General features: G+C 42.5%; 1 protein-coding gene across 2 annotated transcripts in view; it reads right to left on the reverse strand.

Moving 5' to 3' along the window:
- Positions 1 to 937: 937 nt before the first annotated feature.
- Positions 938 to 26,367, reverse strand: part of mbtd1 (mbt domain containing 1) — a 77,953-nt gene continuing 52,523 nt past the window's right edge. The window contains exons 12-17 of one of the 2 annotated variants that reach the window (XM_072558980.1): positions 25,282 to 25,429; positions 18,002 to 18,084; positions 14,477 to 14,711; positions 12,538 to 12,612; positions 5,073 to 5,157; positions 938 to 3,829 (exon numbers count right to left, since the gene is read on the reverse strand). In XM_072558980.1, coding sequence (XP_072415081.1) covers positions 5,120 to 5,157; positions 12,538 to 12,612; positions 14,477 to 14,711; positions 18,002 to 18,084; positions 25,282 to 25,429 — 579 coding nt within the window. In that variant the 3' untranslated portion in view covers positions 938 to 3,829; positions 5,073 to 5,119. Of the gene's footprint in view, positions 3,830 to 5,072; positions 5,158 to 8,687; positions 8,915 to 12,537; positions 12,613 to 14,476; positions 14,712 to 18,001; positions 18,085 to 25,281; positions 25,430 to 26,367 lie in introns of those variants that run through there. The other variant, XM_072558979.1, reaches the window with a different exon arrangement.

Here is a 26,367-nt window from a genome sequence, read left to right on the forward strand (position 1 = left end):
TTGGCAGTTAAAAAGGCAAAGGCAAATACAATAAGCATTAATTTCGAGAGGGCTCGGATACAAGAACAGAGATGTACTGCTGAGGCTGTATAGGGCTCTGGTCAAACTACCTTTGCAATATGGAGAGCAGTTTTTGAGCCCTGTATCTAAGGAAAGATATGCTGGTGTTGGAGTTCCAGAGGAGAATGATCCCAGGGGTGAAGGGCTTGTCATACAAGAAACGGTTGAGGACAATGGGTCTGTATTCAATGGAGTTTAGAAGGATGAAGGGAAATCTCATTGAAACTTGAAGAACACAGAGGATGGATTGAATGGACTTGGAGAAGATGTTTCCCCTTGTAGGAGAGACTAGGACCTGAGGGCACAGCCTGAGAGTGAAGGGTTGGATCTTTTGAACGGAGATGAGGAGGAATTTCTTCAGCTAGAGGGTTTTAATTTTTGGAACTCATTGCCACAGAGGGCTGTGGGGGCCAAGTCACTGGGTGTATTTAAGACAGAAATAGGTTCTTGATTTGTAAGGGGAGCAAGGGTTATGGGGAGAAGTTAGGAGAATGGGGTTGAGAAACATATCAGCCATAATCAAATAGTGGAGCAGACTCAATGGACCAAATGGTCTAATTCTGCTACTACATTTTAAGCTCTAATGATACTCTTAGCCATAGAGAGAGGTGGTGCTTGCCTACATTTAAAGAGTGATAATAGGTCAACCTGTGCTCAGTAGGCAATCTAAGATTGCTGGAAAAATATAGGAAAGCAGATGTAGGAATATTGGATCAGCCACGATCCTAGTGAAGGGTACAGCAGGCTTGAGGAGACGAGCAGCCGCCTCCTATTCCTATTTCTTATGGTCTAAAGTCCACAAAGCCTCTTCTGGCTTTCTGTCTAATAGACAGATCCAAAGGTTGTAGCCTTGGTCAGAGTAAATAACCGATTACAATCCATTTAAAAGGTTTTATTAAGTGTAAAAAAATGACCATTTAGTGAACAATTTTCATTTCTTTTTACACAAAGCTGTGACTAATGCAACTAATGTTTAGTGAAAAGTATTTCTGAAAAACAAAACAGAAAAGTTCTCTGCTTGGACGTGCAGATGCTGAGAGATTGGCATCTTCTTGTCCATAGCCTCGGTACGAAGTAAAAAGGAAAGATTACATTTGTACAATTATCGATTTAGATTATCAAAATACATAGAGAAAACAATGTATAAATCCCACCATTAGCTACAACATTGCTGTCCTGCTCAGTGTCAGGAACAGCAGGAAAAGAATTTCTAGGAACTATGTTTTTTTTTCCCTTTTTGCAATTTTATCAAAATTCGTGCGACTGCCCAACAGGAAGAGAATAGAAGAATTTTCCTGAATCAAATCACAGTTTCTCAAAATCCCTCTTAAGAAATGATCCATATTAAAGATTCATGTAGCACCATATTACAAAAATCAGGGAGGAGCTCACATTGTGAAGAAAAAAGCTGCTGACATGTTAGTCTGCAGCATGCATGAGATCACCAGAGGTTGTGTGCAAGCCTGGATACATTTGCGTTTTGAATCAATAATGAATATTTTGAAGGAAGAGCAGGTTGCAGATTAGATTGCTGATCTTGGAGATGGTGGGGTGCACATTCAACACGAACCTGCCATTCCATCCAGTTCCCACTCCCTGCAACTTTTCTCAAATACAGAAATAGGCTGGGACGATAAGCTCAGTTTAGAAAGAGGGAGAAGTTATGAAGATTGTTAAAATAGAATGCACAGCCAATCTACTCAAGAGATGACAGGTTGGTCAGTCAGTTTTAAATCTGTCAAATTATGTTTACAAATTCAAAGAAGCTTTGAATTGTAAATCGTGCTCTGGAGTAGAAGGTTCCACAGAACATACCCAATAATATCCTGGACTTAACAACCACATGTTGTGAACAAGCCAGGACAATTTGACTGGAAAGCCACATTGGGAAGCGGAATCTTCCATTGAGTTTGCAGGTAGGAGCCAAATTTAGTGAGCTGTCCTTGTTCTTTCCTTTCATCCTGTAGACACCTAGATCAGAGCCTGAACCACAACACTGTCAGAAGGCTGTGTCCATACACTCCATTCAATGCCCAAAACCAGTCACTCGAAAGGAAGAGTAGAAAGTCTATCGCTGGCGCTCTTTATGCTCCCATTTCCTTGAACACTGGATTCCAATGCACAGCATTAAACTCTGTCTGCTTGAGAGACAGAATGTCAGCATCTCATTGAAATCTGATGCTTCACAGATAAGATTTTGGAGAAAAGCTGAGGGGTGCAATAGGGGTTGGAGAGACCAGGTTATGCATTTTTATCCATCCCTCATCTCCCAATCCATGGGAAACTGACCCCTCGACACAGGAGAGATCAGGTGGTGAACTGACTGTAGACAGTCAATGGTTAAAAGATTAGTGTTGCCTTAGTTAACAATGACAGAAACAAAATGAGGGTGTCTCCTGTTTATTTTGTTGGTAAAGTGAATGCCATCTTCTTTGTGATGAATCTACCACTAAGTGGAACAGAATCCAGTTTACACAGCAGCCTCTCAAGCAGCCAATGGCAAGGTGGAAGTGCCCACTGACTGCTCCTTGGATATGCTGCAAAGGGAGGGAAGGAGAGGTGGCCACCAACAAACAGTCCCTTTGCCCCCCCACCCACCTCCATGTTCACCAAGTAACCAATTACAGGGGAGCACTGGTGTAGCTGAAAGCATCCAACCACCTGCCTACATCCCTGATCATCCCAGGGCAGGAGAAGAAACTGTAATGCACATTAGTCATGCTGCCAGTTTAAACATTGTCCTCTAGACGATGCTTTCAAACTCCTAGCAAGGGTAAAGAGAAACACTAAGTTGCAGCATAACAGGCCACTTGGATCACAGTGTGATCCACCCAAAATTTGCTGGTTTCAGGTGCTCTCTTTAGCAACACTTCTCCATTCATTTCAAACATTGCCTCGTTAGCGTTAAACAAAAGGAAAATCAAAACAGCAATAAAATGAGGTTGAGCACAAGAGAGCTGTGAGAGGACCAACACAGTCACTCCAGAGTCTGCAGAAGCAACATGTGGAACCATACCAATTAACAATGTTACTGCGAATAAAGACTTCAATCTTTGTGGGGCCCACTCAGTACTCGACAATAAAACACAACTGGCTCAGAGGATAAGAACTGGCTGCACCCTAGATACACATGCACACACACAGGCAGATTCAGCAAGACCAGGCATCAACTTCCTGAGAGGGGGTTTTCTTCTGGTTTTTATATTTATACAAAAAACAAGTTCAACCTCAAATGAAGAAGTGAGGTGGAACAGTCTGGCATGTGGCGCCTATGGAGGATGCAGAGTGTCAGAAGTTAACATAACTTCACCTGAATATGTAATCACAGAATGCTCATGAGAGCATTTTATATTTTAAAAAATTAAACACCAAAAACAGACATTCTCCCCTCCCATCCCACCAGTAAAATAACTTCAAGTACAATATACAAGAACGTCCAATAGGGGAACCAAAAACTCGAGCCTTATCACCCATCCTGAACCAGAAAAGAACTGTCCAAGTGTACATAAAAAAAGTAATCACTGCATGTTCTCGCTATCACAGCCTGCAGGACCTGTGGTGAACTGCTCCCATGTTGGGATCCAACTCATTTAAAAGAGCAGATGCTTCAGTCAAGCATCCATGCTTGATACAAGCACGGAGGCCGTGTCTTCGAGGTTGCTGGGTTAGCTGCCACGTCACCTCGCTTTCCTGCTTAGGAGGCACCGTGAAGGAGTCAGAACTCGGCGGGTGACATCCAGAAAATTCACCTTGTGCTCCAGTGAGATCACTGGGGAGAGAAAAAAAAAAGGACAACAGGTTACAAAACCTCAGCACTTGGGTCAAAACAGAAGGAAAGTTAAAATACAAATAATTTCAGAGGCAAGTTTCCTCCTTCCCTCTGCTCCATGCAAGAGGAGCTGGAACTGAGACTCTGCTTCTCAGTTCAAGGTTTGCTACCCAGGAAGTACAATCTCAGCTAAATAAGGCAACAGGGCAGATTATCTAATTCTGCAAGCAGCAGAAATATTGGAAGGAAAATGAAAAAAAACAACTGAGGGGGAGCTATAGAATGTGACCCCACACCAACCATAATCACCATCAGTGACAAGATGCCAGAATGAATTGGATAGCACAGTACTGTTGGTTTCACTTAAGGAGGACTAGGTGGGAAGCAATGCGAGTTCTACTTGTGGACAAGTATCAACATCAGGAAATGAGGCTTCTCTGAGAAAAGACTGAATCTTATGCTGAAGAACTAACTTCCTCCTCTTCGCACCCACTGGAGACTGTAAGAGCAGAGCAGTCAGCTTGCCTGGTGGTGGCGCTGCAGGGCAAAGCAGCACTTCCAGCGACAACAGGTTCTGACTAAGAATCTGCTCAACTTTGTAAAATCATCCCCATTTTATTGGAAGGTTAGGAGAGTGACATTTTTTTAAAAAAGCGTAATGAATTGACCAAATAATTGCCAACAAATAAAGAATTTAAATGACAGAACCTCACAGAAGTTGTTGTTGCAGAAAGGTCAAGTTTATGAGCACCAACATTCCCATACCCACATTCTAAAATGAACACTGCTGTACATCTTACAGCAGTCAAACGCTCACATTCCCAACTCTACCTCGTTCTCAAACTTGAGAACCCACCAGACCGTTCACTTGTTCTGCCCCCTGCCCCTGCAGCCAAGATGGAGACTGAGCTTGCATTCTGTACATGGAGATTGCTGGCAGCTCCAGGCTTGGGAGCACTGATTCACAGCTGGGCACACTCAGACTCTACATTTGGAGCTAGTTTCCAGAAATAATCCTATCCCATTCCTTTCCATCATAATCCAAGCCAGCCCCACACAGCAAACAGGATCACAGCCTCTTCCCAGCTCAGGTGACCTTTCGCAATCCCCAATTTCACAGACCCACAACACAGCTGCCTGTTCAATATCCCTCTGCCATCACACAACTATGAGCATGGCATTGCAAAACTGGTAGAATGCAGAGAGTTGCTGCTTGTGAAATTCCTCCTGGTTTTCCACCCACCTGGTAGCTGCCAGTAAACGCCGTGGAGAGATGGCAGCAGCCTTTGGTCACCAGATGATGATATCTCGGTGTTTACTGCTGCTTGCTGAAAGACACAGGGAAATCACACCAGTCAGCACACCAAGCTACTCATACACATCTAGTGACTAGCCCAAGGGGCACGAGACAGCACTCATCACCAAGTGACCATCAAATACAAAACAAACTGTATTTCAAAGCAGTTCCTAACCCAGGATGACAAGACTTGTGCAGTGCAAGGAGGAGACACTGGCTGAGGGCAGGAAAAGTGACTCCAAGTTACCAGTTATTGGGGTGGGGGCAGACAAGCGGATGTCTGTAAGAGAACACATCAAGATTCCTAATCCTCAATCCCGTTATGGCTAAGGGACAAAGGAAAACTACAGTGGTGATGCTGGATGATTTACCGTGTTTCATCAGGTAAGGCTACGTATTCCCAATGCGCAGAGTGTGGAAAATGGTACATGTATTGGACAAAACCAAAAATATAAAATAGTCAGTCAAACTGAAGACCATTGCTGTATGATTCCAATCCATTGCTGAACTGGACTGTATCTCAACAGTCAGGATCTGACTTCAGAACAGAGAAACCATGACAACAACACATCTCACCTGCCTGCCACAAGGGGAGTTCCAAAGTTAGTCAGAGAGCAGATATTACAGGTGAACTGGGGAACAGAGTTAGGAGGAACAATGGAAGGAACATCCTAGGAATACTCAAACACCTCACTGTGGGCTCCGAATGCCTACTGGTTGCACATGTAAAGTTTTAACATTAGACTGAAACATTACGTACTGCAAGGAAACAAGTGCAAACAAGGGCAGGGTTAGGAGCAGCAGCTTCACTGTAGGGAGGCAGTTAGGAACAGCTTGGTTAATGTGGTTCTGCGGTTGCTTTAACAATCATCTGGTGTGATGAAACGTGTGGCTTTTTATTAAAAAAATGATTTGAACAGTTTTTAGGTGTTGTGTTTTTAATTAAGGGATTTAATAATAAACTAGGTTAGTCTTGTTCAGAAGAGTTTTGGAAATAAATTACAATCAGTAAGAAAGTCCATTTTGTGAAAACTTCCAGAAGAGGAGTATTTGGCTACAATTGGTTGGTTACTCAAAAGCTGAGGATGTCTGAGGTCACAGGACAAGAACTGAGGAAGAAAAAGCAGTTACATTCCAGAGGATTAAGGAAAAGAACCCTGGTAACTGTGAAGTGGCTGTTTTGGGGACCAAATGGAATTTTATTTGCCATGTATTTTGAAATATTTCAAGCCGTATTACTGAGATGGCTTGGTTTGTTTTATTTTGTTTCTAATGTATAAAAAACTTCTGTTTTATAGTTAAATGTAGCAGAACGTTCCTGTGTTTCAGTAAAGGACGGTCACATTAAAATATAAGATAGTCATAGGATCGGACACAGTCAGCATGGATTTACAAAATGGAAATCACGCTTGACAAATCTATTGGAAATTTAAAAGGATGTTACCGGTAGAATTGATGAGGGCGAACCAGTGGATATGGTTTACTTGGACCATCAGAAGGTTTCAAGAAGGTTCCATGTAACAGATTAGCAAGTCAAACTCAAGTACAAAGAACTAGGAGTAGTGCACTGGTGCAATTAGAGAACTGGCTGGCAGACACGAAACAAAAAAAAAGGAACAAATTGATCTTTTTCCAAGTGGCAGGGATCAGTCCTTAGACCTTGGGTATTCACAATATATATGAATAATTTAAATGAAGAACTTAATGTGATATCTTCAAGATTGCACACAATACATGACGTGTGAACTGTGAGGAAGGTGCAGAGATGTTTCAGTATGATTTGGACGAACTGAGCAGATGGATCTCAGATGAATCGATTAGTTTTGGCAGAACTAGACAGAGTAAACACAGGCAGGCTGTAGTTCCTGAAGCTAAAGGGATTAAAGGCTATGGGGAGAAAACAAGAAGAGTGGAAATCAACCGCCATTATACTGAATGGGGGAGCATGCTCTAACAGCCAAATAGCCCACTCTACCTCCTATTTTCATGTTGTTATTATTGAGGTAGTTGTCATCCTGGAATCTGTCTTGTTCAGTAAGAGTAACAGCATCAGCTGAGGTCATAACATTGGGTGCTGTGGTCTCCAACAATGTAGCCTGGGATCTCCATTCTCAGTGACACCAATCTTGCTCTGTAGATGCTTGGCCAGCACAGCAACAGGTTTGGTGGTGATACTGTCCACGGACAAATAGCCATCACATTACAGGATCATAGATAAACATAATCCGAGAGGGTCCTGGTATAGGATAGACATCAATCCTATAGGATGAGATAGTAAGATTTCCTTTCCTAAAGTCATGTTAAGGCCGAGAGAAATAAAGTACTTTTTTGTAACTCAAATGGCACTTTACTGTGGCGACAAAACCCTTTTTATTATATCTTTCTAGATATGACACACTAAATAAATAATCTAATCTAATTTTGGCCTTATTACCACTTTTCTGCCCAATCCTAAAATTCTCAACTCTCTCCTCGATCAAAAATAGTGTTTGATAAATATATTAGCTTTTGTGAAGTCGAACATAGATATAGGGGAACCAGAGTATATTGTATACTTGAGTTTTCGAAGACATTCTGTAGGATGTCACTTAAATGTCAAAACGCAAGATGGGGGCTCATTGAATTTGGGGTAAGTAACACTATAGGCAGTGTAATGTTAAGATTAGGAAGTGAAGTTGGCATAAACAGGGATTGTGCCAAGTTGGCAGGCTGTGACTAATGAAGTGTTGCAAGGATTAGTGCTGAAGCCTCAACTAGGCTTCTCTGCAAATAGACTGGGCATCAAAATGAAGCCTTGTGCCACTTGTATATTGGAGCCACCGTACAGTTACTGTGTGCACATTTGAGCTCTATATACAAGGGTGGATACACTTGTATTTGGAGGTGGTAAAGGTTCACTCTGAGTTTGAGTAATGACAGCAGACTTAATTGGGTCTATACTTCTGAACAAGTCATATCAGACTCAGAACAGGAAATGTTTCTGTCTCCACAGATACTGCCAGTCTTGCAGCTTCTTCAGCACTTGCTGTTTTTATTTCGCATTTCAGGTATCTGCAGTTTTTTTTGCTTTTACGATACTTTCTGGAGTTTAGAAGCATAAAAAGTAATCACATGAAAATCCAAGCTTCTGAAAGGGCTTGACATGGAGTCACTGTTACCCCTAACTGGAGAACCTAGAAAACCAAGGGCAGAATCTCACAAGGAGCAGCTGACTATTCACAAAAGAAATTCCTTCATTGAAAGGGTTTGTGAATCTTTTGATTTCTCCACCCCCAGCAAATGCTCCATCACTGAACATTCTGAAGGCTGAGTGCACGAGAACGAAAGTTTTTTTTTATTGTCAGGGAATCAACAAATATAGACAGATGTTGAAGAAATGGAATAGGAAGCTGAAGAACAGCCATGATAGTACTGAATGATGGGGCAGGCTTGGGGGACTATACACAGAGTTCCTCTACTCTGTTTGTTGTGCTGTGTACAGGGTGGGAAAACATCCACCATATATTTCCAAATCCTGTGTTTCAACATTAAAATGGGGATACTTGGAATGGGATTAACTATATCAAACGACTCCTTTCATATTACAACCATGAGATTACCTGTTCTGAGCCCAGCATTGACCTGCCTGCTAGTGCTGGGAGGCACGTGGGCCTCTGAGGCTGCCTGGACTGGAAGAGTTCGGTATGGAGGAGTCAATTCATCATCCGCAGAAAAACTGCTGCGCGTCCCGCCACTCAGAGGCAGGATCGGCAAACTGACCGGCTTCTTCCCAACTCGATTCTTCCTCTCTAAACATCAGGTCAAACTTTGTTAAGCTCTCATTACAGCATTCTAAATGTCTGCACTACATTTGCTATCAATCTTATTAAAATACAGAGGCAATAGGGCTCAGTGTGACTAACCTATAACTGGACCTTGCTGAGGCCCAACTACTCTTGAAGGAAATGCTCTGCATTGGTTCTGTTGGCCAGAGTTAGTGGCTTCCATGCAATGTGCTCAATATTGAACAAATAGCAAAATCAACTATCACCAAACACCCTTGTCCAAACTCCCTTGTTGTGTGATGATGCCTGCTTTAAAGCATGCATGCAGCTGGGGGAGGGGACCATCAGACAGTTATTGGACTTCCACCATCTCTCTGGTTCACACATGATAAATCCTCACTGTGAAACAGATTTTGAATGCTCAATGAAAATAAACGTTTCCTATGATGGGTTCTTGGGAAAAGAAAGGAATACTTCACACTCTGCTTGATTATAGCTATTCATAGAATGAAAAATAATTACTCTCAATTTGAACAGGAGGAAATGATCAGATACAGACAAAAGTTCCTTCTACATTGCGATCATCCAGCACTCCCATGACAGTGCAGCACAGGGTTAGATACAAAGTAAAGCCAGCACTACACTGCCTTGGTGTGAGCACACTCATTTATTCAGAGATTCTGAATAATTCTATACCGTGGCCTAACTACTTTAGTCATTAATATTTAAACACTTTTTTGGGGGCTTCACTCCACGGTAATTGTGACATCAAGGGAAGAACAAAGTTCTAAAGAAGTCCCCCAGCCCTTCCTTCACAGTTCAGGCAAACTTGCTGATAGGTTCCACCACACAATCAAGTACATTCCGATCAATCCCTGACCCTCCTGAATGTGCAGACATTGGATAAAGGACAGGATCAGGATGGGCTGTGATCCTACTCACATCAACAGTCTGTCAGACCATCAATCTCAGAAGAAAAAATGCCTTCAAATGATACTCTTCAAAACAAAAACACCTACTCCAGAAACTAAAACTTTCTGCAAAACTTCATTTATTGAAGCAAAATTATTCACCAGCAATGAATAAATGTATAAATGATTAGGAGCTGCCTCTGGGATTTACTGAACTCTTGTGAAGCAGCTAAATCTAACACAACAAAGCTGTGGACACAGGCCAAAACAATCAGCCCAGGCAACCCAGACAAGAGCAGACTTTTACTCAGGTTGCTTTGTTGTATCAAGCTACCTGCCCCATTTCCCAACTAATGTCACTGCAAAGCATGAGGAACATCTCCACTTCAGATTTCAAGCACCATTTTGTTCAGTGATGAGCATTTCCTGTTATATGTCACTTGCATAGTGCAACATTTCCCTTTCTGTGTATCAGTATTTCCCAAACATTCACCATGAATAGTCTCGACCAAGATGGCCAAAGGTAGTTGTTCCAAAATGATGACTTGGAAGAAATAGTACAAAGGCAGAGCTGGTGTGAATTTACCAGCAGGAAGAAACAGATGGGCTGGAAATAGCAAAATTCAATGCCAATTTTCAACAATGAACAGAATCAGGTCAAAGTACCACAAGCTGATGTTAATGCTAAGTGAAATGAGGCACCCTGCAAACCCCCATTCAGAATAATGAAGTTCAATGGTGCCCATTTTACCAACAGCCAACAACATAACACAGATGTGCTAAAAATCCATTACTGTAAAACCAGATTCCATTGCTCACATACACATTCCCTAAGAGAATAAGTGGGTTACAACATTGCCTCCTCCCCAGATGACAGCATGAGTGAAATTGCAGATTTCATAACATGGGAGGTTTCAAAGATGTTGGTTTGTTCCTACTCGCCCTGTTGTGTCAAGATTTTAAACAAACCTTTTGGCAAGAGCACCACAAAGAATCATAGAATCCCTACTGTGTGGAAGCAGGCCATTTGGCCTATCACGTTCACACCAACCATCCAAACAGCATCTCAGCCAGACCCATCCCCTATCCCTACATTTCCCCATGACCAAACCACCTAGCCTGCACATCCCTGGACACTATGGGCAATTTAGCATGGCCAATCCCCCTAATCTCCACAGAGACAGTTGCTCGAGGGTGGAATCGAACCTGGGTTCCAGGTGCTATGAAGTAACGCTAACCACTGTGCCATCCATTCACCAAACTGTGGTTACTAACCTGTCACTTTATAGAGTCATAGAGATGTATAGCACAGAAACAGATCCTTTGGTTCAACTCAACCATGCTGACCAGGTATCCTAATCTAATCTAGCTCCATTTGCCAGCACTTAGCCCATATCCCTCTAAACCCTTCCTATTACTGACAATCTCATTCTTCATCCACTGACACATACCAAATAGGTCCCACTCTTTTCACTGGACAGCCATAAAATCATATACCAGTTAGATACAGGCCACTCAGTCCACGAAAGCTGTATTGCTGTTCTTCATCATGCAATAAGTTAGCTTACTCTAATGCTATTCAATGCTAATAATCGTTAATGGATCTCATTTTTAAACAGGGTGCCTAATGCTGAATTGGTCCTGTAGGCAGGAATAAAACTCAGTCCTGAGGGATGTGCTCTGTTTGGACACTGATTAATATTCATCTGGTGAAAGATGAAGCAGGAGCCAGAGTGTCCTCTACATTGGTTTATTCACAATGCCTTGTGCAACCTGAGTGCAGACTACATTTCCCATCCACAGACCAACCACTCCCAAGTGAAACTGATTCTTACAGCTATTTTAAAACCAGCCCGTTCAGACAGGTTATGATACTTTTCATTTGGGGGGCAGCTGGGATTTGAACCTCGACCTTTTGGTTCAGAGATGGGGGCTCTACCACAGCATCACCAACAGCTCGTAGAAAATTGGTTCTTATTTCTTTATTCCAATCTTTCCTTAAATAGTATCAGATGCTGTTAATCACAATTAGAGCAGGTATACACACACACTGATGTGACACATCATTTGCAACATTATCAGACTCAATGAACAAACTGTTTTCTGGCAGATTTCAGCTGAAGCTGGGGAGCACTGTATACACTGAACCAAGCTATTTCAAACACTATCAGAGAGTCAATTAGAAAGATCACAACAGAAAACCTCACCAAGGGAAGAACTTCTATTAACTCTGTCAGGGGTGGCAGTGTCCCTAACTCTAAGCTAGAAGCCCCACCTGCTGCAGAAGTAACCTGTAAGCCATCTGTGAACACTCTCAGGTCATCCCAATACATTTCACAGCCAGTAGATTGTGTTTTGCTGCGTTTAGTTAAGGGATGTGATTTTAAAACTCCTCTAAGGAATGACCAAAGTGGTCAAAGACCAATACCAACCATGAAAGATTATGTTTGGAATCACTAGGCCTCTGCTCTCTGTCTGGAGGGAGAATCACATCCAGCATTAAGCCCAGTTTACCCCGAAATACACTCTTGCCGACTCAATGCACAGGCTGAGCTCCATGCAAGATTTGGAAGGATGTCACCTTTTCACATCTGAATACTTACAAATCACAAATTCCTGAGAAATAAATTCTAACCTTCAAGGTGTTCAGCATATTTCTGATGAACTAAATACTAGTTTAACAACAGAATAACCAAAGACAGGGAAAAAAAAAATCTATAAAAACAGAAAGCCTACTTTTTTTGTGTCCCTTGTACTGACTGGATTTTGCTTTTTTCTTCTTCATCACATTGGCCTGATTCTCCCTCGAGGCTGGAAGTGAAACAGGAAAGCAATTTAAGAGACACAAGCCAGGGAAGAGCAACATTCAGTTCACAAACCAGGACTTACACATCTCCACTGGCAAAGAAAGTATAGCTCCAACAGACAGAAAACCAGACTCTGATAATCTTGGAGAATTATATATCAGCAACCCAGTTGAGGAAGGTCAAGGGGATGAGAACAACCCACAGAAACTCAGGCATAATGTGTACAGAGCAGCCATTTCCCATTTCACCAAAATTATCAATAACTTGAATACATCACTTAACAGAAAAAAATTCCTAAGGCTCTTCATCAAGAGGTAATCAGACAAAACAGTCACCAAGCAAAACTTTAGAGCTGTATGGAAGGGTAGAGAAAAGTTTGGACAAAAAGGTGAATCTTAATAGGATCTTTAAAAGGAACAGAAAGTGAAGCAATGCCTAAGGAGGATCATGGAACCTAGGTGAGATCTGGAAAATTGCAGTTTCAAACAAAAACGGCAATAGAATGCTTATACGATTGAACTCAAGACCTTGGACTAATAATCTGAAACCCAATCTGAAACCCAAGATTGGATCATACTGTGAACTGAACTGATCATCACGTGTACCTTTCCTTGACAGTGAGCCTGGTAGATGGATTCTATAGATGGGAGGTTAGCCTTCGTGATTGCCCGGGCCAAGTTCACCACACTCTAACAGGTACAGTTGCCATACCAGGTATCGATACATCCAAACAGAATGCTCTTGATGGCACACCTATAAAAGTTGGCAAGGGCATTCACCGTCATGCCAAATTTCCTCAGCTGCCTGAGGAAGGAGAGACGTTGTTGGGCCTTTGTAACCAGTGCATCCACATAAAGAGTCCAAGAAAGCTTGTTGTGGATGACCACTCTCAGGAGCTTGACACTCTCCACTCAGTCCACCTCTGAGCTGTTAACGTGTAGGGGGGGCATGAGTAACATCCCGCCGAAAGTCAATAATAAATTCCTTGGTTTTGCTGGCATTAAGAGCTAGGTTGTTCTCAGTGCACCATTTTTCCAGGTCTTCCACCTCCTGTCTGTAGTCTGTTTCGTCGCCATCTGAGATTCGATCGACTATGGTGGTGTCATCAGCGAACTTGTAAATGGCATTAGCCTGGTATTTGGCAACACATTCATGGGTATACAGCGAGTACAATAGGGGGCTGAGTCCGCACCCTTGGGGAGCTCCAGTGTTGAGTATTAGTGAGGATGAAATATTGTCCCCAGTCTTCACTGGTTGTGGCCTGTGGGTCAGGAAACTGAGGATCCAGTTGCAGAGAGCGGGGCTTAGTCCAAGATCACCGAGTTTCATAATCAATCAATCAGTCTCAAGGGGACAATATAGTGTTGAAGGCTGAACTGTAGTCAATGAGTAGGATTCTTATGTAGCTTTTCTTGGTGGCAAGATGCTTGAGGAAGAAGTGAAGGAGAAGTGTGTGAATGGAGAGTTGAAACTGAATTAATGAAATAAGTCTCTCAAGGAGCAATCTCAGTAACAATGGCCAAAGTGTAAAATCACACCCTGCTCAGTAAGGAAGGAAGTTTACCACCTAATTGGGTCTGGCCTGTACATGACTCACAGCAATGTAGCTACTTTACCAGCCCTTTGAAATGGCCTAGCTAGTTCATGTGGAAGCTTACCACCAAAAAAAATCAACACGTTTCAATCTCATGCAACTTCCCTCAGGCTCAGGCGTTGTCAGGTATCTATATTTGTTGAGGTGGAATGGGACGGGCTGTTATTAGATAGGTAATAGATGCTGAGATTGTCACTGACATCCACACCCTGTGAAGAAATAAAAACATGTGGCATTCTGCCAGTGGGTTTGAAAGGATAATCTGGTAACTTACACTGTGATGCTGGTGGTTGAAGCTGGTAGCCTGTCAATTCGCACCAGCCGACAGGGTAGAGATCTGGAGATTCGCAGTCTACCCACTGGTCATATTCATCCTCCCATCCATCAAAGTGGATCCTGAGGAGCCGATGGACAATGCGGGTAACAGTCGCCACACACACCAAGCGCGGCTCCATCAGATCGACAGCTTCCAATTTCATTCCCACTCGAAAGCCATGGTTTGGAACTTCCTGCGTTCACAGGGAAAGCTGGAAATTAATGATTTGGAAAACCCTTTCAAAAATATTACTCTGCAAACAATGCCAAATGCAGGGGTCAGTTCTGTGGGTCCAGGCTGCCCCTGGGGACACAACACAGGTTTCACACATTCCAGTTTCAGCAAGTACAAGTAAGCTTCACAGTTCTCAGTAAGCAGTTTGGAGAGAAAATATCGAGAGTGAGCCATAATTAGAGTGTGCGCACATTCTAGAATTTGAGCTTTATGGGAATTTGGTGGAGAGGGCAACAAGTGCTTTTGGCATTTTTTGCGATTTATAATTTATAAGTGCTATATTCAATAGTGACCAATAGACCGAGGAGGAAGGACCCTAGATTAAATAATATGATTTGATATTAAGCACCTTCCAAAAGGTTTAAAAGTAAAAGGGGCAAATCATGGCAGGAGAGCTCAAAGCTGTGGTGTGCTCTTCCTGTTAGATTTGGGAAGCTAGGAATATTTGCAGCATGTGTGCAGGAAGAAAAGTGTCTCCAGCTGCAGCTCCTGGAAGGCTGAGTTTCAGAGTAGTGGCTGGGAACACTATGCAGCATCTACAAAGCTGAGGGAGGTGGTCACACTGAGGGCTAAGACTTCCCAGGCTGGAAGGGAATGTGTAATGACCAAGCAGAGCACAAGGATTAGGCAGGCAGTGTAAGATCTCCTGTGGCTATACCCCTTGCAAAACAGGTGTTCTGCTTCGGATACTGTTGAGGCAAACAGCGTCAGTGGGGAGAACACAAAGAGCCAAATGTGTTGCACCATGGTTGGCTCCATTGCACAGAATAGTAGTAAAAGATGTGGGCATGTTTTAGTTAGTTCAGATTCAATTTTAAAGGAATTGGACACCACTCTGGGGTTATGTTGCCTCCCTGGTGCTAGAGGCAAGAATGCCTCAAAGTACAGGACCTTCTGGAGGGAAGAGGACAAGCAGCCAATGACCATGAGTCCAGAACTTAGAAGGCATAGGTTCAGGGTGAGAGTAAGATGTAAAAGAGACCTAAGGGGCAACTTTTTTATGCAGAGAGTAGTGCGTGTGTGAAATGAGTTGCCAGAGGAAGTGATGGAGGCTGGTACACACTGCAACATTTAAAAGGCATCTGGATGGGTATATGAATAGGAAGGGTTTGGAGGGATATGGGCCAGGTGCTGGCAGTTGAGAACGAAATAAGTATGAGAGAAAAAAGGATGTGGTCTTAGAAGCAAAATACATGGCATTAGGAAACATGCTGAAAAGTAGGATCTCAGAAGGCAGGGATCTTAAGATTGCTACCAGTGCCATATGCCAGTCCCAGTAAAAACAGCAGGATATATTAGAAATGTGTGGCTGAAGAGATGGCGTGAGAGAAAGTATTCCGGTTCCTTGGGTATTGGGATTAGTTCTGGGGGAGGTGGGACCACTATAAACCAGATGGGTTATACATGGGCAGAGCCAGGACTGATGTCCTCAGCAAGGTATTTGCTCATATGGTTAGGGAGGGTTTAAACTAAAATGGCATGAGGATGAGAACCTATGTAAGGAGTCAAAGCAAGGTCAATCAAGGGCAAGGAGGACAAGGATCAAACGCCAAAAGTGAAAAACAATTGAAATGCAATAAGTAACATCATAAAGATAAGCCGCAATGCTCCGAACATTCACAATACAGTGGATGAATTAGTTGCACAATTAGATGTAATGGTATGATATGGATGGGATTACAGACATAGCTGCAGGGTGACCAGGGTATGGGAACTGAATATTCAGGGGTACACAATATTTGGGGGGGGAAACAGACTAGAAGGAAAAAGATGTTGGGATTGCACTGTTGGTTAAAGAGGAAGTTAACAATAGTAAGGAAGGAAATTAGCTGGGTGGAAGGGTGAGCTGTGAGGAGGATGCAGAGATTTGGACAAGGTGAGTGAATGGGCAAATGTCTGGCAGATGCAGTATAATATGGAAAAATGTGAAGTTATTCACTTTGGTAGCAAAAATAGGAAGGCAGATTATTTGAACAGCTGCCAAGAGAGAGGAGAACGTTCAATGAGACCTGGATGTCTTCATGTACCAGTCTCTGAAACTAAGTGCTCAGGTGCAGCAAGCAGTAACGTACGTTGGTCTTAATGGCAAGAGGGTGAGTCCAGGGATATCTTACTACAAGTATACAGAATATTGGTGAGGGCACACCTGGAATATTGTATCTCGTTTTGGTGTCCTTATCTGAAGAACTATATTCTCGTTGTACAGTGAGTGCAGAGAAATTTACCAATTGACTCCTGGGATGGCAGAGTTGACAGGAGGAGAGATCAAGTCAAGTAGGAATGTACTCAGTTTAGAAGGATAAGTTGAGGGGATCGAGGGGGTAATCTCATATAAACTTATAAAATGCAAACAGGATGAGACATGTCAGATGCAGGAAAGATGTTCCTGATAACAAGAGAGTCCAGATTAGAAGGTCATCATTTAAGCATTAGGGATAAACATTTTAAGACAGAGATGATCTGAAAATTCTTCAGCCAGAGTGGTGAGCCTGTGGAATTCACGATCATGCATATCATTTGAGGCCAAAATGTTCTATGATTTCAAGAAGTAGTTGGTTAAAGCACTTGGGGAAAACTGGAAGCAGACTATGGAGTTGGATGTTCAACCATAATCATAAGAAATGGTGGAGCAGGCTCGAAGGGTTGAATGGGCTACTCTGCTCCTATGTTTCTGTGTTACACAACCATAAGTATAGAATAATTTATAGTTATTATAGCTGATTGTAGGTGTTATAGCAGAGGCTGTTAACAGCTGAACACATGTCCATTCCACTGTAATAATTAAAATATCTGCAACAACTAACCTGTTGATCAGACTTTTGCTTCCCCTTACAGTGAGGAGGCTTGTTGCAATGAGATTAACAAACTCTGTACATCTGAGATCAAACATTGGCTCCACCTAGTTCATATGACTCCATACTGCAAAGCAAGTCTAATCAAATAAACCCAATGTTCTGATGGCTATCCGAGCAGCCCCACGGGTTTATGCACAATCTCCCATTGATGCAAATAGAACCTTAATTTTCTTGATGAGAGATTATCTGAAAATTCAGTAGTAATTTCAACTTTACTGTCAAGGTCACAACATAGAAATGGCCAGAAAAAACAAACATACATTAGCTTAAAATAGACAACTGTCAATAAAAATTCAAAGCTACTCTTTCAAGAGAGAGCTCCCCAATGCCAATTTTTGAATGCAGGCAGTAGGTGAAAGTGGAAGAAGTCATCTCTGACAACACATCCTCTCACCTTGTTGAACAGTTTGACAGGTGCTGCAACAGATCCCGTCTCCCTAAGGTAGTCGAACCATTTGAAAGGAATTTTGGAGTAACCTGTAAAATAGCCAGCATCATTTTAGTGTACAATAATTTACTAAAGCTGAAGTGCCCATCTCATCTTGGGACACCAAGAATGTTCAGCTAGTGGGACACTATAAAACATAACATGATACGATATCAGTTCACATACCTGCTTCAAATACAAAACCAGAGGTACGTGCATACATGTGCACAACCATCATGCTCTTTTTGTTCTTTCCACCCCCTTTGTTATTCTCCCATCCTTGCTGTTGGTAACAACTTTTTAAAAAATTCATTCACAGGATGAGGGAATCATTGGATAGGCCAGTATTTTTGCCCATACCCAATTATCCAAAAGGCAGTTAAAAGTCAACCACATTTGCGAACCAGATGGATTTTTCTGACAATCGACAATAGATTCATGGTCATTATTGGACTTTTAATTCCAGATATTTATTGAATTCAATTTCCACTATTTGCCATGGCCCAGGTCCCCAGAACATTTCCTGGGTCTCTGGATTAACAGTCCAGTGATAATATCACTAGGCCATTGCCTCCCCAAGTATATGACACAAACCGAACACCTTGCTAATGGCAGTCATGGTGGCATCACCACTGAATCCGATTCCACAGTCTTCCCATTATGTTTACTTAAAGATTTCTAGCAAATGTGAATGGAGCCGGAATATCACTGGCTTTGTCCTCCTTCTAACTTTGGGGTTAGAAGGCTACCCGTGGCAAACTGACAACTTGTTCCTGACCAAGATCAAGATAACTCAATTCACAACAGAAATCCATTCTGATACCTTCTTGAGATTTAGTTGTGTGAAATTCAAATCAGAAGTCTTCAATTTTCAAGAGACAGTATCAGTCCAGAACTATTATCAGATTTTTTTTGCTTTAGAAGTGATGCCATTTTATAGACTGATATTGGCTGGGGTAAATGCCAAACTCTTGTTCAAGATCATCTCCTGTAACCGTTTATATTCACAGCAGATGATGTCGTGAATTAAATCTCGTACCAAAGATATCACCTTCAACTGCACTGAAGCTTTAAGCAAGACTTTGCACTTTACAGCAGAAAAACGCATGCCCTTGACAATGAAGAAGCCAACAATCAGCTGAACAGAGAGCATAGACACCATATAGTTGAAAGTACACTGAGTGTGGGTCCATTAACATCAGCGCTTAATTACCACAAAGGTGCTCTACTTTAGTGCAGATTAGACTGTTAACCTTTAGCTACATAAATTCTCCTTTTCCATTCCACTCATCACCAGAGACAGCTATTCTACTACCTAGGGCTTAAAGCAAGGCTAAAGGTATTGCCTCAAATTTTAAAAAGTATCCAACGCAAGATTCTGAGTAATCCAAGATGGAGGACAGGAAAACATTGTGGCTGTAAGAGCTGCTTTTTTTTTGAGGTATTTTAGATATTGTAGGTGATTTCCTTGAATTCCAGGAGCAGCAATTACTGTTTTATATGCTCTTGCATTCTTTTGGAACTTTGGGGAAAAAAGTCAAAACAACAGCACTTTTAAAAGGGAGCGAGACAGACAAAAGGCAGTGACCACATGGTCAATGAGAGAGAGAGTGGAAGAAACCCACACTGCTAACTGACGCAGCAGTGAATCTGCAGTTACTGCCTTTGCTATTTGAGTTCATATATCGCTGGACATCGGCGTGCATCTGGGAAAAATTAACAAACAGCAAAATTCACAGCTGACCTTGGAGGAACCTGTGTGGGAGAGCTCACAGCACAGGAACAGATAAGTGCATAGCTTTTTTTAGACATGTAACCTTGCCATAAGTCCACAGTAGTAAGTAGAGTAGATTCTTTCTTGATTAAATGTTTTATTGAAATCTGTTTCTTGATTAAATTTTAAAAATATAAACCATAAATATTAAGTTAGCCTGGAGCACTGTTTCTTTAATAGAGCAAAAAGATAGTGCTATTTTCTGGGTCTGTAGATTGTGAAGGAGCAAACATGTCCTTTAGTAGAGTGATAGGCTCTTCATGTTCGATGATAGAGTTTAGAGAATATTACTAATGATTATCTGTGCAGGATGTGTCTTTGGTTGAGAAATCTATCAGATCATATGGATCGGGAACAGCAGCAGTTAGAGGCAATGAGGAATTCACAACAGCCAGAGAATATGATGAATGGCAGCTATAGGAAGGGAGGAAAACTACAGATATAGTCATGTGGATGGGTTAACTCCAGGAAAGATAGGAGAGGTAGGGAGGAAGGGCAGGAGTCTTCGGTAGATATCCCCATTTCAAACAGGTATGCTGTTTTGGAAAATGTAGGAGTGATGGTCTCTCAGGGGAATGTGACACATGCAGCCCAGTTTCTGGTATTGACACAGGCTCTACTGTAATGAGGGGTATGTCAGGTTCCAAACGATTGATGGTGATAGAGAGCTCTCTAGTCAGAGGCACAGACAGACGTTTCTGCAGCCAGCAACGAGAAATCAGAACGGTGTGTTGCCTCGCTGATGCCAGGATCAAGGATATCCCAGAGAGGGTGCAGAATGTTCTCAAAAGGAGAGAGGGACCAGCAGGAGGTCATTGTACACATTGGAACTAATGACATAGGAAGGGAAAAGGATGAGATTCTGAAGGTAGAATATATAAAGTTAGGCAGAAATTTTAAAAGGAGGTCCTCAAGGATAGTCATATCTCGATTACTCCCAGTGCTACAAGCTAGTGAGGGTAGGAATAAGAGGATAGAGCAGATGAATACATGGCTGAGGAGCTGGTGCAGGGGAGAAGGGTTCACATTTTTTGGATCATTGGAATCTCTTCTGGGGTAGAATGGATGGCTTTGAGATATGTAGAGAAGAGGTGTTGGAAATTCTGGCAAGGGTGAAAATAGATAAGTCCCCTGGGCCTGATGGCATTTATCCTAGGATTCTCTGGGAAGCAAGGGAGGAGATTGCAGAGCCATTGGCCTTGATTTTTGTGTCCTCTTTGTCTACAGGAGTAGTGCCAGAGGACTGGAGGCTAGCAAACGTGGTTCCCTTGTTCAAGAAGGGGAGTAGGGATAATCCTAGTAACTATAGGCTAGTGAGTCTCACTTCTGTTGTGGGCAAAGTCTTAGAGAGAATTGTAAGGGATAGGATTTATGCACATCTGGATAAGAATGATGTGATCAAGGATAGTCAGCATGGTTTTGTGAAGGGCAGGTCGTGCCTCACAAACCTTATTGAATTCTTTGAGAAGGTGACTAAGGAGGTAGATGAGGGGAAAGCGGTAGATGTGCTGTATATGGATTTTAGTAAGGCGTTTGATAAGGTCCCCCATGGTAGGCTACTGCAAAAAATACAGAGATATGGCATTGAGGGTGAGTTGGAGGTTTGGATTAGGAATTGGCTCTCTGGAAGAAGACAGAGGGTAGTAGTTGATGGCAAAGGTTCATCTTGGAGTGCCGTCACTAGCGGTGTTCCGCAAGGATCTGTTTTGGGACCATTGCTGTTTGTCATTTTTATAAATGACCTGGAGGAAGGGTTAGAAGGTTGGGTGAGCAAGTTTGCGGATGATACAAAAGTCGGAGGAGTTGTAGACAGTGAGGAAGGATATGGCAGGTTACAGCGGGATATAGAGAAGCTGCAGAGCTGGGCAGAAAGGTGGCAAATGGAGTTCAATGTAGCTAAGTGTGAGGTGATTCACTTTGGTAAGAGTAATAAAAAGATGGATTACTGGGCTAATGGTAGACTACTTGGTAGTGTGGAAGAGCAGAGGGATCTTGGTGTCCATGTACACAGATCTCTGAAAGTTGCCACCCAGTTAAATAGTGCAGTGAAGAAGGCATATGGCGTACTGGCTTTTATTGGTAGAGGAATTGAGTTCCGGAGTCCTGAGGTCATGCTGCAGTTGTATAAGACTCTGGTGCGGCCGCATCTGGAGTATTGTGTGCAGTTTTGGTCGCCATACTATAGGAAGGATGTGGAGGCACTGGAACGGGTGCAGAGGAAGTTTACCAGGATGTTGCCTGGTATGGTAGGAAGATCCTATGAGGAAAGGCTGAGGCACTTGGGGTTGTTTTCTTTGGAGAAAAGAAGGTTTAGGGGTGATTTGATAGAGGTGTACAAGATGATTAGGGGGTTAGATAGGGTTGACAGTGAGAACCTTTTTCCACGTATGGAGTCAGCTATTACAAGGGGGCATAGCTTTAAATTAAGGGGGGGTAGATATAGGACTGATGTTAGGGGTAGGTTCTTCACTCAGCGAGTCGTAAGTTCATGGAATGCCCTGCCAGTAGCAGTAGTGGACTCTCCCTCTTTATGGGTATTTAAGCGGGCATTGGATAGGTATATGGAGGATAGTGGGTTAGTGTAGGTTAGGTGGGCTTTGATCGGCGCAACATAGAGGGCTGGAGGGCCTGTACTGCGCTGTATTCTTCTATGTTCTATGACCTGTATAAGAAGGATGGATTGCACCTGAATTCATGTGGAATTCAGCTAGAGCTGCTTGGATGGATATAAAAGAAATGTGGTGCTTTGGGGGGGGGGGGGGGGGGGGGGGGGGGGAGGGCGGGGGGGGTGGTCGGTGTGTGGAGCTTGGGAACTATTGAGAGACAAGATCAATCTGAGGTTAGTTGGAAAAGGGAGACAAACAAACAAACAAACACAAACAAAACAATAAAACAAACAAACAAGTCAGGGCAGGTCGTGACAAAGCAGAGAACAAGGTAGGAAGAATAAATTTAACTGCATTTACTTCAACACAAGAGGCCTAACAGGGAAGGCAGATGAACTCATGGCATGGTTAGGAACATGGAACTGGGATATCATAGCAATTACGCAAACATGGTGCAGGGATGGACAGGATTGGCAGCTTAATGTTCAACGATACAAATGCTACAGGAAGGACAGAAAGGGAGGCGGGGGGGGGGGCGGGGGGAAAGGTGGAAGTGGCATTTTTGATAAGGGAAAGCATTACTGCTGTACTGAGGGAGGATATTCCTGGAAATACATCCAGGGAAGTTATTTGGGTGGAACTGACAAATAAGAAAGGGATGATCACCATATGGGGATTGTATTAGAGAGCCGCTAATAGTCAATAGGAAATTAAGGAACAAATTTGGAAGGAGATCTTAGTTACCTGTATGGTAGGGGATTTTAACTTTCCAAACATAGACTGGGACTGCCATAGTGTGAAGGGTTTAGATGAGGAGGAATTTGTTGTGAGTACAAGAAAATTTTCTGATTCAGAATGTGAACATACCTACTAGAGAAGGTACAAAACTTAACCTACTCTTGGGAAATAAGGCAGGGCAGGTGACTGAGGTGTTAGTGGGGGAGCACTTTGAGGCCAGCAACCAGACTTCTATTAGTTTTAAAATAATGATGGAAAAAGATAGACTAGATCTAAAAGCTGAAGTTCTAAATTGGAGAAAGGCCAATTTTGACGGTATTAGACAAGAACTTTCAAAAGCTGATTGGTGGCAGCTGTTCACAGGTAAACATGGCTTGAAAATGGGAAGCCTTCAGAAATGAGATAACAAGAATACAGAGAGAGTATATTCCTGTTAGGGTGAAAGGAAAGGCTGGTATGTATAGGGAATGCTGGATGACTTGATAAATTGAGGGTTTGGTTAAGAAAAAGGAGCACAGGAGGCTCCCAAGCACTGAGGATGTCACCTAGACAGGGGACAAAACGTCTGCAACACAAATTCCCAGCTCGGCGAACAGAACCACAACAACGAGCACCCAAGCTACAAATCTTCTAACAGACTTTGAACACCTACAGGAAGCATATGTCAAGTATAGACAGGATAGATCGAATGAATCCTTAGAAGAGTATAAAGGCAGTAGGAGTATACTTGAGAGAGAAGTCAGGAGGGGACATGAGACTGCTTTGATAGAATGGATTAAGGAGAATCCAAAGGGTTTTTACAAATACATTAAGGACAAAAGGGTAACTAGGGAGAGAATAGGTCCCTCAAACATCAACAAGAAGGCATATGTGTAGAGTTGCAGGAGAGGGGGAGATACTAAATGAGTATTTTGCATCAGTGTTTACTGTGGGGAAGGGCATGGAAGATATAGAATGTGGAGAAACAGATGGTGACATTTTGAAAAATTTCCATATTACAGAGGAGAATGTGGCTGGATGTCTTGAAATGCACAAAAGTGAATAAATCCCCAAGACCTGATCAGGTGCATCCTAGAACTCTGTGGGAAGCTAGGCAAGTGATTGAAGAGGCCCTTGCTGAGATACTCGTATCATAGATAGATCGTCACAGGTGAGGTACCAGAAGACTGGAGGTTGGCTAACATGGTGCCACGGTTTAAGAAAGGTAGTAAGGACAAGCCAGGGAACTATAGACCAGTGAGTTTGACGTCAGTGGTGGGCAAGTTGTTGGAGGGAATCCTGAGGGACAGGTTTTACATGCATTTGGAAAGGCAAGGACTGATTAGGGATAGTCAACATGGCTTTGTGTGTGGGAAGTCGTGTTTCACTAACTTGATTCAGTTTTTTGAAGTAACAAAGAGGATTGATGAAGGCAGAGCAGTGGATGTGATATATATATGGAGTTTAGTAAGGTTCCCCATAGGAGACTGGTTAGCAAGGTTAGATCTCACGGAATACAGGGAGAACTAGCCATTTGGATACAGAACTGGCTCAAAGGTAGAAGACAGAGAGTGGTGGTGGAGGGTTGTTTTTCAGACTGGAGCCCTGTGACCAGTGGAGTGCCACAAGGATCGGTGCTGGGTCCTCTACTTTTCATCATTTATATAAATATGAATAGGAAGGGTGTATCAACAGGACAAATTTCGAGGGATATGGGCCAAGTGCCAGCAAATGGGACGAGATTAGATCTGGTCAGCATGGACAAGTTAGACAGAAGGACTATGACTCCATGGCAAGTTCTTTCTTGCAAGGATCAGCTCTGAACTCAATTTCCTACAGAACTTTGCACAGATACTCAAATCATCCTTATCTTTCTTTTGTAGGTAACTATGGTTACAAAAGAACCTCTGTTTATGACTGACCTGAGAGCTACCCTGGAAAACCATATTCTCAACCATGTCAGCAGCAGTAAGCTTACAGCAAAAGAGAAGCTGAATTTAAAAAAGGAGCAAACAGCAAATGTTGGGTTTCAAACATAATATTAACTCAGACCCTCAATGAAACAATGATACCATATTGAGTTTTAACAGAGTTTGATTTACAGCAATTAAAGTATTACACCACATCCTATCCCCTGACAAAAGTGTTACCTCTGGGTGGCGTAAGTTCAATCTTGTTGATTTCACAGAATCCCACAGGGAAGATTGATGGAGATACAGAGTGGTAACAAAACCAGTCCGAGCCATCTGCCGCCTCTGAGCCATCGATGCCAATCATCAGGTAACCCTCAGCTAATACCTATAAAAGAAATGGGAAGTTTCACAAGTCAGGAGAAAAGCACACAGTTAATATCATAGAAATTCACATGGGTCCCTTTGCAGAGCGCAAAAGTATTCCAGGTAGTGACAATTTCTCCTTCCTGTACAATTTGGAGAAAGGTTCACTGTATGACCATCTTAGTGAACTGATTCTCTCCAGTAGCCCATCAGTTTGAAACTTTGGTGGGTCTTTCAAATGGCAAAACACAAAGGCAGGCTTGCAGCATCATCACAGTGTGCTGCCATTCCAACTAACATGTCTGACAGGCAAACAGTTTACAGCAGGATTACTCCCATGGCTCTTTATAATAAGAACAGACAGCACTTCTTTACAGAGGGGAAGAATGGCAGGAGAAATACACAATCAGAGGTTGATGTGGCAGGTCCTAAAACCCATGTCCACTCACAAATGCCCAGCTAATTGTCCCAGATTTTATTGCACAGTAATTGATCGTCAAATCTGTAGTTCACTTTGCTCAGAGAGAAATTGGGTTTTAATTACACATCTTTCCTCCTTCAGACTTAAGCCAGTGCTGCATTTAATCACAATACAAACATATTAGGAGCGATTAATTAATTTGTGTCATTAAGGACGAGAATATTTCCCCGCAGCATTCCTTTAAGCAGATAAAACACTTAGATTAAGCCAAAGGAGAAGGAAAAGTTGGAAGAGCCAGCAGCAAATTTGTTAGCAAAGCAACAGATTCTACATGGAGAACTGAAATAACTGGAAAGGGAAAGGTCTCTTCACCCTCCCAGTGGGGAAGAAACAAAGTAAAAATGACTTTACAAAAATTAACAGGATGTATATTTCAGTACGTGTGACCAGCAACAATGATCACTTGGTTTTAAATCCCTTGTATAAAGCTCAACAGCTGGAGGAATCAGGGCACACACCCAATCTCTGGAAACAAAAGT

This window comes from Chiloscyllium punctatum, chromosome 39 (genome assembly GCF_047496795.1).
Source record: "Chiloscyllium punctatum isolate Juve2018m chromosome 39, sChiPun1.3, whole genome shotgun sequence".
Taxonomy (NCBI): domain Eukaryota; kingdom Metazoa; phylum Chordata; class Chondrichthyes; order Orectolobiformes; family Hemiscylliidae; genus Chiloscyllium; species Chiloscyllium punctatum.